This window comes from Acinonyx jubatus, chromosome C2 (genome assembly GCF_027475565.1).
Source record: "Acinonyx jubatus isolate Ajub_Pintada_27869175 chromosome C2, VMU_Ajub_asm_v1.0, whole genome shotgun sequence".
Classification (NCBI taxonomy): Eukaryota; Metazoa; Chordata; class Mammalia; order Carnivora; family Felidae; genus Acinonyx; species Acinonyx jubatus.
Genome location: NC_069384.1, coordinates 56,837,892 through 56,850,347, shown reverse-complemented (window position 1 = coordinate 56,850,347; position 12,456 = coordinate 56,837,892). Strand labels below are relative to the sequence as shown.

The following is a 12,456-nucleotide window of genomic DNA, read 5'->3' as shown; positions in this document are numbered from 1 at the left end:
AGAATTAAGGATATTCTTTGAGGCTAAGAATTCTTAGCCTCAGGGAAAACAAAGATCTTAGACAAAAGAAAACAGAATTCCAGTATACTACTTAGTTCTCAGTAAATAGTATTTACTTGTCATAGGGAGGCAAACGATGACTACAGAGTTTAACTAAAAGTAGCTGAATTTCACTGGGACTCATAAAGGTAGGAATATGTGTATGGGTATGTTTGTTGTGTGAAGGGGTAGATATAAAATTAAATTTTCATCTGCCACAATAGTCAATAAATAGTATTAAGAAGTAGCAACTTAAGACCTATGATGGTAACTACCAGAAGGAACTGCTAAAAAGGAGCCTCTGAGAAACAGAACTGCAGGGATAGAAAGGTAGGGGAGAGGTGGGACAGGAGAACACTCAGAAATGCTTAATTTAGTTTTCAACTGTTACTATGATCATGTATTACACAGATTAAAAAAAAATTAATTATGCCTTTAAGAATACTTTTCACTTTATATAATTTCTCTTTAGAAGTATCTGACATTATTACCTGCTCCACACAGATTTGAAGGGTGGTGGATTTGCATCAGCATTACACTTGAGATTAACACCTTTTCTTCCTACAAACCAATTCCCATCATAGCCTGTTACTGAAACCTCAGGAGCATCTATAAAATAAATGCATAACAGGACAAATGATCTTTTGTTAGTGATAAATGCAATATATAATGACAAAGCATTAAGATAATAGACTGGAAAACAGTAGTTAATATATTAGTTGACTGAAACTGCACGAATGTACAATGAGTACCCAAACCCTAGGCAGCTGTAAGCATGTACAGTTCTAGTTATCATGGGCACTGAATGTAACAATATTCACAAACCTATAATCACCAAGAACAAAATATAAGAGTTCTATTATGAGAAACACAGATATATAAACAAAGGAAATACATTACACCGCTTACTTGGATGAGACGTGGCATTTAAATACCAAGTCGCCATATAAAACTGTCTTAAAAAATGTTTAATCTGAAAGAAATATCCCCTAAGAGATACAAAATCAATTACAGAGATTAGACTCTCTGTATTATAATTAATATTCTACGGGTAAGTACAGATGGAATGTGACATAAACTTTCTAAGGCTAAAATTAAAACTAAAGTAAGTTATCTATGGCCTCAACTGTTCTAAAACATGAAATTTTATCCATTGCACCCAAACATCCTTTGGTATATGTGCAACATAGCATAATTAGTTAAATGAGCAATTATCCATACCTACTAGCAATACAAATTTATGCCTTCCAACTACACAATCCAATACTAACCATTCATTCAACCATCATATTGTCTAACTCCTAATAAGTGGCAGGCACTATTGTAGGCATTTGGTATACATATAGACTCTGTATTCATAAAACATATTTTCTAATAGCTTTTAATAAGGAAGGGAATAATTTAAAAGTATGTGATAAAAACCTATTACGAGAGCCAAGAAAGAAAAGAACAGGATGATACAGAGAAGATAAGAAGGGCCTAATTTAGATTGGGGATGGGGCTGAGGAAGGTCATGAAAGGCTTCCTAAGGGAATGTCACTTTATGCATGGTACAGGGGCCCTGCTGTGAGTTATACAGTAAACTAGATAAATAGTACATGACCAGGTGGGAAGTTACAGAGGGACCAGGTCAGTTTAATTCTGGCAGGGAAGCTTGATCTACTGTCAAGCAAGGTTTACAAAACAGTGGTAACAAATTAAACTTTTACTAAGGAACAATTAACTACCTCAGTAATTTTAAGAAAGAAATGCCTGCCTCATAAATGCAAAAATTAACAATCATTTTTATAACTTAAAATTGCTACCATAAAATGTTACTGAAAGAACAGTACAGATATCTGTGTGTTTACCTTCTTTTACTAAGAGGAAGGAATAAGTACTAAGTAAGGTATTCCCAAAGAATACCTCCAAATTTTGATATGAATTTTGGATATAAGATTTTATCTCTTTAAACTTTGTTCACATGTTTTATAGGCGCCAATTAAAGAAAAAAAGTCATGAGTATTCTAACATTTAAAGAACAAGTCAATAAATCTAAGCCATAATTATATGTCTTACATTAAAAGAAATATTTTTATATATTTAGGATTGCATTCAAGCAAACACCAACCAAAAAAGAATAACATACATAATACAAATTGAAGAAAATGTCAGTCATTACTAAATACAAGGAAGGACAAAATATATATGAGGAAAATATTAATAGTACTTACAATTGGGATCTGAATTTTACAAGAAAAAGGAAAAAGTTAAGTCTGTGAAAGTAAGGTAGGAAAAGGAAAAAGAGAAATTTTAATTGGATTCTCCAAAGAAGTGAAAAGAAGGTATCTGCACTCCAGAATAAAATGGTAATAACATTCACATAAGATTAAGTTCCCAAGTTCAACCCTATAAATGTTGAAAAAGATTCTCAGAATTAGCTTTAGAAATCATTACACCAAGTGCAATGAATATGTGCAATTTAAAAATCCATGCATGTCATATCAAAAACAAAACACTAAGAATGAAAACTGTAACACCACCTATTCATTTTCATTATCCTTGTTATAAGCTAGCTGCATTACCACTTTTTCTTCTCAAAATTTTTAAGTGCTACATAAAGAACATATCAACAACTGAGAAAATGTACAGGAAAAAGTACACACACATACATATATACATATACAAACTTCACACACAAGGGAGCATCCCTTAACCAAAAAAAAAATACAAGACGGGCCAAGCTTTGAACTTATCTACAATGGTTATGATCCCAATGATATCTTTAACATACTGCCTTACTCTATAACATGATCAAGAAAATCAGATGAGAAACAATAATAAAAAACATGGGTTTTCACTCTAATTAAAATGCATCTAGGCAGTGAAAGATTTTTGCTGAAAACATCATGGGTAGTATCAATAAAACTGAGTAACAGCTATATTAATTGGATTAGAGAAGTTTGTCTCAAAGTATTGCACATTTTGAGGTATAAATATTTCCATAATTTGCTTAAGTCCAGTCTAAAAAGGATAAGATTGAATAATTTTAAGTTGGCACTCTCCATCTTTACAAACTAATAAAAAATGTTCTGGTTAAATGAAATTTCCATGAAAATATTTTTAAAAATTAAGAAAGAAAAGGTCAACAAGGAAAAGCTGTAAGAATATCTGAATACTAAATATTCAAATTAAAAAGTCTGACACAGAATTATGTCAAAGGAAGAAAATTAAAATAAAATGCATGATATGTTTCAAAAGCAGATGTTATCGTTTACTTACACTGTATATCTAATATGAAAGAATATCGGATGTCCTTTTCCAAGGCTGGATGTTTTACAACACAAGTAATTCGCCTTCCTCTAGCAAATCTGGTTGGAAACAGCTTATACTGACTGACAATTGTTGCCGTTTCATTTGGAAAAGAAGTTGTAGTGGATTCCATTTCACCAAGATCACCTTCCCAGTCAATGTGTGCAACTGGTTTTCCAGTGGCTGCGATACAAATGGCTGCTACCGTTTCATTTCCTCCATCAATTAAAGAATCTGGCCCTTTTATCAGGCTCACAGTGGGTTCAACTGTTTAAATTAAAAAAAAAAAAAAAGTAGTTACATTTCAATTAAGAATATATTTACATCCTTCCAAGCCATATCTAACCATATTTCATAAACTTAGAAGCAAAGGCCTATAAAACCTACACACACACTTTTAAGTAATACCAACATCAACTGGATTCTTGGAACAAGAGAGGATCATAAGCCAAGGCAAACAAGAAGCTAAGCAAGACTTTATAATCTTGAAGACGGTTCTCCCTAGCAGAGATATATTTTTCTTTATAGGGACCGATGAGTTCTCCCCAGTTAGTATATGAAAATGTCCTGTAAGTTGGATCATAATTTCCATTATGAGATTGTAAGTACTATCACTCTGCAAGGGGGAAGAATGTAGTTTTTAGACATACAGCTTCATTTTGCAGCAAAAATGTTTACAGAAAATATAAATTAAGTTACCAGTATGGAACCTACATTGTTAAAGTATAATGTCAATAATAGTTATGCTTAGAATGTAGATGACATTACCTTTTTCTAGTATAAGAAAGCTCCTCAGCAGGTGAAAACTAACCTTAATGCTTAGGCCCTTTCAATCTACATTCCATTATACTAACTATCTCTTCACATTTTCCAGCAAATTTTATGTGCTTCTTTCTGTATAAATTCCTCAGTCTCACTTCAGGAATTATTTGGCACAAGCCTATAGCTTATTCCGTACATTAAATTTTTATCCCAATAACTTTTATTCATTTCCAAAATTTCCAACTAGTTCTTTCAGTGCCATCTGTTCTTGATTTGTATCTATTTTTTTTTGTTTCATAATTACCTCAAGGCGTATTGATATTTTCCTTATGTATTTCCCTATGTATTTTACAAGATGTACTGCTGTAAAATAGCAATGGGAAAAGTACATACAACACATGTAATGAACACTTTATAGTAAACATCTATGTAACCACCATACATCTTAATAAAAAAAAAAAAAAAAAACAGCACCTCCCAAGTTCCTCAACATGCCTCTTCCTGACCTTGACACCTACCGGCCCAAGTATGAATCCATTATTGGAAATATATTTTTGTTTACTTTTCATGATAGGTCTACAAGCAACACATGCAAACCTAAAAACAGTTGCATTTTACCTATTTCTGAACTTTACACAAATAGTATTGGACTATATGCATTTTTGTAACAGTTTCTTTGACTCAACTTTGTGTTCCTGAGATTAATTTATTTGAGAACAATGAGCCTTAGTTTATTATTTTGGAATTCATTTTTTTAACTTTTAATTTTTAGATCATTTAAATTTACATGCAATAGTATAAATTATTAATTTTAACTGCTGTACAGTTTATTTACCATTGGACATTGGCGCAGTTTCCTGTTTGGAGTAAACAATTTTATAAAAAACATTCTCATTCATGTACCTTGGCATATTTGTGCAGATGCCTCTCTAGTCTGTCCCTTATAGTGGAATTAGTACTATTTTTATTTTCAATTTTACCAGATAATGCCAAAAAAGCTTTTTAAGGTACCAAATTACTCCCAATATTAGAGCTCCTCTTGGTCCAAAGACTCACTACAAGTTGATACTGACTTCCCAATGTTTGTGAATCTTGTATGTATATAATCATATTATCATCAAGACTGTATTTTTAATTTCTCACATTATGAATGAGGTTAAGGATCTTTTCATGTTATAGGCTATTTGGAATTTCTTCTGCAAAATGCCTATTAAAACCAATTGCTTTTACTTACTGATTTGGGAAAAGAGCCCTTTTTTGATGATATATGCTAAAAAAAATACCCTCTACTGGTTTAGGATCTTTTTGCTCTACGATGTGTTTTGGTAAGCAGAAATTTTTAATTCAAATGTACCAAAATTTATCAGTTTTCAGTTACCTTTTATGGTTAACTGCTTTTATATGCTAAAAATTACTTCTCTACTTCAAGGCAAATTATTATGTATTTTTTTAAATAATTTCTTCTCTGCAGAAATTTTATAGACTGACTTATCTCTTCAAATGTTAAGTGATGCTGTTTCATAGTCTGTGTCTGATAACTCCAACATCTTGTATCTTTGCAGGTCTGTTTCTATTGTCTGATTTGTACTGGCTGCTGCTTGTGGGGTTTTCTTTACTTGTATGCCTGCCTACTCAAGGAAACTATATGCCTGTGTCTGAATAATTAAGAGAGAAATAATCCGGGGTCTAAAATAAGGTAGTTTTCTTCCAGACCAGAAAAGATTGGACTTTTCTTCTACCAATCTCCTGAAATCTCTAAGCAGTCTAGGATCTCCTGAACTTATTAAGATCAGACCATTCAGGGGCGCCTGGGTGGCTCTGTCAGTTGAGTGTGGGCTCAAGCCCTGTGTCAAGGCTCCGTGTCGACAGCTTGGATTCTGTGTGTGTGTGTGTGTGTCTCTCTCTCTCTCTGCCCTTTTCCCGCTTGCGTGCTCTCTCTCTCAAAAATAAAAACATTAAAAAAAATTTTTTTTTTAAATCAGACCACTCAGGTAATCATAAACCTAGAAGTCTGTAAGAAGGCTGGTTTACTTCTAGTTTACTACTATTCTGAAAAATGTAAGCTTTGGATACCAAGTGAATAAAAGAAGGGTTACTAGACATCCCATCTTGAGCAAAACTACACTTAGAAGTTTGTCTCTGTTTTCTCAAGGCTCTCAAAATCTCAAAATCTCAGGTGTTTCTTCTGAATTCTCAGAAGCCCTCAGGTGGAATGCAGCTTTCAGTACTAGGCTTATTTCTGTTTTTACCTTCTCCTAGATTTTGGTCTAGGTAGATTTCTCACTATATTCTTACCTCTTTGAAGCTTTCGGTGGTATTTTATACTGCATCCCTCCTATGGGAGAGTTGGTCTGAATAACTTATGCCATCATTAATAGAAGCTTTTATCTTTGAGGAGCTTTAAAAAATTATTTTAAAGTCAATTTTAAACTGCTATTTTTGTCTCCTATGAAGGGAATAAATCTCCTAGTTGTAGATTGTATTGGCTTTCTGAAGTTACTTTTCTCATATACCTCAATATTTTAGTTAACTTCTCTGTACCCTTCCCTGTCTAGCACTTTTGCTGTTGCTTCCTCTTAAGATTCTACCAATGCCCTTCTGTACTCTGAATGGGGAGAATATGAAGTTTTCCCAGCCCTGTGTGAACACCAGAATTGTTGGTTAGACCTACTGCTTTCTGCTGGTTCTTTCCTCCACCTCAAAAGTTTCCTCTCACACATACACAGATCAGTACTAAACCAAAAAGACTTGAGAGTGCCCTTCTGTAGATCTCTAAAGCACGCACTCTCTCTCTCTCTGATGCTCTCTGCTTTCCAGTATTCTCCTCCACAAATTCTAGTCACCTGTCCTCCCTGAATTCCAATGTCTCTTTTACTCTCCCTGAAACCATCATTCTCTGCTTCAAATCCTTGTCAGTGAGCTGTAGCCTGGAAACTGCCTAAAGAGGAAGCTGGAACACTGTAGGGACTCGCTTTGTTTTCCTTCTTTCAGGGATCATAATCCTACACTGCCTATTGTCCAATGACTAAAAACTTTCTTATTTGCCTGGTTTCTTGTTCTTAGAGAGAGGGTAAATCCAGTCCCTGTCATTCCATCATGCACAGCAATGGAATTTTTTTTACTGCAAAAGCAGTATTTCTAAAAATTGGAAAAAAGGGAAAATTATCCACAACTACAATATCCTAATGCAGTCATTTGCACCTTCTTCCACTTCTCTTTATTTCTTTTTCTAGTTTCTATCTGGATATATATTTTTTGCTTTTCCCCCCCCTCAAGCAGCAACACTTTTCTTAACCATAATTCTAACAACTATGTAATATCCCATCAAGACAAGTAATCAACTAGGTACATAGTAATCAACTATGGGACACTTGTTAAATTTTCCCAAAGGTTTTTTGTTATATCACATTCCCTTAATTTGGGTTCTATTACTACCACTGCACCGAGACTCTAAGGTCACCACGTAAACTACAGGCTCAATATTTCTGTATGCCTATTTTCTTTGACTAACTTCACAGAATTTGATATTTTGGTGCAGTTCTTCACATTCATTTCCCAAAGAACTAAGTACTAATGCTTTAAAGTATCTGCTGTAAGTAATGAATTACTTTCTGGGCTATGCATTTAGAATGATACTAGCTGTGCACCATCCTTAGGAAAACTGAAAAAAATGGTTATTCAAATCATGTCTGTAGGGCTTAATTCTCCCTGTGGTAAAAGCTGCTAGAGTAATCTTAAAAATTTTATCTTGTCATCATGTAAGTAGTATTACTTTGCCCGAGTTTTTCTCAAAGCTCTCTTTATTTGTTTCTTCTAACCTCTGCCTTAATAAATACTGGGTCCTGGGGGCCTTCAGTTACTTTTTGCATCTGCCTTAATTAAAAACTTTTATCTGATATACACTACTATCCAGATGATCTCTAATTCAATTTTGATACAGGGCTTGACTCCACAGTTTCTAACTACCAACTAGTATTTTTTGCCTATATATCCTCAAACTCAATAAAACAAATGCTGAACTCATTATCTTAGCCTCCCAACCTCAACACCTGGTTTTCATTCAGACACGCCCACTGGAGTTAATAGTAACATAACTTATTCAATCACGAGGGTTCAAAACCTGTTATGCTCAAAGCTCCCTTGTTTCTTGTATCCAATCAGTTAGAAAGTCCTGACAGTTATTCCTATATAATAGCTTCCTTCTTTCCTCAAGTGGCAGAAATTAGAAAATTAATTTCAAGTCTTCATGTCCTCATGGCTGAAGGATTATGATTTTGGGACTTCTTCATTTCAATCCATCAAAAACACCAGACCGATCTTCATAAATCACAATTTTCACCGCATTACTCCCTAAATCAAGTCTACTACGAATTAAGTATCCCTATAAGCACAGTGAAAGCTGTGCTTCTCAAACTTTACTCTGCATATGAATCATTTAGCTATTCTGCTAAAATGTAGACTTACCATTCATTAAGTCTGGGAGGGGCCTGAAATTCTGTATTTCTAACAAACTCCCAAGTGATACCAATGCTGCTGGTTCAGGAACCATACTTTACACAACAAGAGTCTGAGAGTAGAAAAAGGGAGGCAAGCACAGTACCTTACACTAACTTGGCATTTCCAGTAATACAAAGCTCAAATTCCCCATCCTAACCTTCAAGTTACTTTAATGCAGTCCTACTCAACTCTCTAGTCTTTAATTCTTGTGCTTTATATAAATCCTATAAGCAATCAACAAATTATTCAGTGGTTCCACTAATGAGGGTTCTCAACAGTAAGTGATCTGTCCTCTCTTCTCCTCTCCCAGAGGACACCCGGCAATGTCTAGAGACATTCTCAGTTGTCATAACTGAAGGACTGCTACTAGCCATCTGGTGCGCAAAGGTCATGGATGCTGCCAAACAGTCTACAATGGACAGGACAGCTCACTACAACAAAGAATTTCAGCCCAAAATGTCACCAATGTTGACACTAAAAAACTGCCCAAATGTGTATTGTTTTCTGCCTCCCTACACTGGCTCACTTGTTCTCCCTACACTTATTTCCCTTCTTCTTACCCAAAACCTACCCAAAATTCAAAGCTGACTCAACTATTTTTTTTTCTACACCACCTCTGTAGACTAAAAAGCTCACCAATCCATGCCTATCCTCTACTTAAATAACATTTAAAAGGGCATGACTGCTATATACTAGGAACCCTTGTAGGCTTTAGATAAAGTTAAATTTTAAAGTACATAGTTGCAGTCCACCATGTGTTTCTAATGGAGAAAACACATAGTAAACAGTGTGGAAACTGCTGCAATAGACAAGCTCAAGATACAATGGCAAAAGAGCCAAAAGAGAAAAACATCAAATTGCAAGGGGTTATATATTTCAACAATGGCTTCTAAAAGGATGCGGTCTGACGAATAGCAGTTAAATAGAAGAACGTAGGAGGAGAGAGACAGGAAGAAAAAGGCAATCCAACCAGAAAGAAAAACACATGTAAAACATAAACAGGTATTACCAGAACTGCACAGAGTTTATCATGATTATTAAATTTGGGTTGTAGGAAAAGTGAAGAAAGGGACGGAACAGAAGAAGCTAGAGATATAGGCATGGGTAAAATCGTGACTAGTCTTGTCTTATAAACAGTCTTGAGTTTTAAACCACTGAATATTGTATTAATTCAGGGGGAGTTACTAAAATTTAAAGCAAAAAAAAGTTTATTCGCATGAGCTCCCTCTTCCACACATAAACTATTACTTTCTAGATACTGAACTTTTGTTGGGACCTTTTTTACCCTGATGGCCTGCACTTGATTTTTCAGATATTTATGCCTTGCCTTCTAATCAAACATTCCTCAAAAGTATCAATTTCATTAATGTGAGTTACATATTCCCACAGCTGTTAGGGCAGTATTACAAACATATCAAGTCTTCAAGAAGTTAGTTTCATTTCTATTTTTAAATAGTATCTCTAAACATGAAAAAATATCTACCAAAGTTGGAAAAAACTGCTTTCCTGCATTTCAGAGACCCTGAAATTATGCCTTTAAATACCAGGGGCTAGTTACTTTTTTTGTCTCTCTGAAAGCTGGAACTAAGACCAACTAAGGAGTACAAACAGTTTTTATGAGCATTTAACATCTGGAAGGAAAGTGAAGGAGGACTGAGGAGGGGAGCTATCAGCAGGTGGGCAAACAGGTAGATGCAGAGCAAAGACCTCCTGTTGAAGGAGTACTATTCTGGGTGGAAATGGCTCAGGTTGCTATTACTCTTTAATCCTTATTCTGTTATTCCAAAAGTATAAACCAGTATTTCCAAACTACTGTCCTTTCACTGTAAGTGGTTAATAAGCTCATTTTAAATTCCACCATAGATTCTAACAGTTATCAGAAAAAGGCAGAAGATTGTTCATTACAATCAACAGCCCAAGATTCCAACAGCTATGAAATCCACAGGAGCAGAAATAAAATTTGATTTCAGAAACAAACATGAGGTGTATCAATGAGCTCTAAGACAATGGACATTTAAATAAATGGAAAAGCTTATTTAAAGATGGTAATTTAAAGTTTGAAAATTTGAGAACACTGAAAATGTCAAAAACACTCAACACTTAGTATTATACATAAAAAATAATCTTTCATGAAGAAAGGAAAATAGCTAAGATCCACACAGAATCACATAAATGGGTAGGGTAGATACAGACAAAATTTTATTTAAATTGAGAGGCTAGAATTACAGAATTTTAAGACAGAACTTGAAAAATCATATTTGAATCATTTAGAAACTATATATATTTTTTTCAATCATTTTAAATTCTTGAAATATTTTTATTATAATCCTTGCCACTACCACCAAAATATGTAATTCAAGCATACCTACCTAATACAGTTACGGTTGTAGAAGACTGAGCATTTCCAAGCGGGAATGTAACAGCTTTGCATATGTACTTTCCAGAATCAGAGAATCCTATGTTATGTAGAGTAATTGTAGCATCATTAAGTGAATAGTTTTTAAACAAGACTCTTCCCTGATATTCTCCTTGAACAGAGAATCCATACTGAGGATGATGAACTGCAACAGTCTGTGAACTTTTGCCATGGATCTTCTCCCATGAAATTTGTGTTATAGTTTCATTTACTTCAATTAAACACTTCAATGAAACATTCTTTCCCCATACTGCTGTGACATGTGGCTCCACAATAATTGGCCCAGCTAAGGCACCTATGGGGGAAAAAAATAGTTCTTAAAATGGAAATAAGTTATACTAACATCTGATCATTCTCCTCCCACCTCCTTCCTGTTTCCCTCTGTCTCTCCCACTTCCCCTTCTACAGGTGCTCACATGCCCATGAGCACGTGCACGCGCGCACACATGTTTATGAATAAGTAACAGGAAGGACTCAAAAGAGGTAGATGTTTTCAGGGCTGAATGCTAAATCCAAAGAGTGACTCTCAAATAAATCAAATACCCGCCAGTATGGCTGTAGTGGAAGGAAAAAGTGCTAGATTGGGCCAAGAATAAGTTTGGAAGATCAGTTCCCAGGCAAGCCTTCGGATGAGATCCCAGCCCTATTTGTTAGTTAGCAATAGATAACTACTACATGCAGGATCTGTTGAACCAAATATGATACCAAAGTGTCTTCCTCTAGAGGGTCCCTCTATCAAAAACATCTATAAAAAACTTAAGATATTAACTAACTACCAGAAAACATTCATTAAAACAACATTTATATAAATATGAAATCAATTTTTTCCATTTCATGAATGAAGAAAAAAAATTCCACAAGCAAAAGTTAAAAAAAAGACATCAAACTTTTCCCCTATAATGCTGATTTCCTTCCTGAAAGCAATGAACCAAACCTAAATTATTTTAAGAGAAATAAGACTAATATTTATGAAAACGAAACTCAAGCAAAATGCTGCTCGTTGACAAGTATATTTGAACATATATACAAGCCCTTGGAGAGCTTATAACTCACATGTCTCCTGACAAAATAAATATTCAAATTCAGAAGTAAACCAATGTAAACACTCAAACATGGAAACTGGATAAACAATATATTATATAAATAGTATCTTTAAAATGTAGAGCTATGTCCAATTAATATTTTTAAATGAATCTAAAAATGTAGAGGGTATCACCTAAAACATAACCACAAAAAATGTGTTTTAAACATGTTCAAACAGTTCTAAACAACAACAAAAACTTTACACAATATTATTTCCATGAGCCCTTTTTGGGAGGAAAAAAAAAACCCATAAATAAATAAGTAAAATATAAGTAAAGAGACAGGCAAACTGTATCATCCAAACCTAAATGAATAAAAACAAATAATAAAGAAACAAGAGAGCAAACTGTGTCATCCAAGAGATGAGT

The 12,456-nt window shown here is 34.3% G+C and overlaps 1 protein-coding gene across 1 annotated transcript in view; it reads right to left on the bottom strand.

Moving 5' to 3' along the window:
* The window catches only part of NECTIN3 (nectin cell adhesion molecule 3), a 126,675-nt gene that overhangs the window by 75,978 nt on the left and 38,241 nt on the right, over positions 1-12,456 (bottom strand). The window contains exons 2-4 of the mRNA XM_027077684.2: positions 10,959-11,300; positions 3,301-3,597; positions 531-648 (exon numbers count right to left, since the gene is read on the bottom strand). Of these exons, the coding sequence (XP_026933485.1) occupies positions 531-648; positions 3,301-3,597; positions 10,959-11,300 (757 nt within the window). The remainder of the gene's footprint in view (positions 1-530; positions 649-3,300; positions 3,598-10,958; positions 11,301-12,456) is intronic.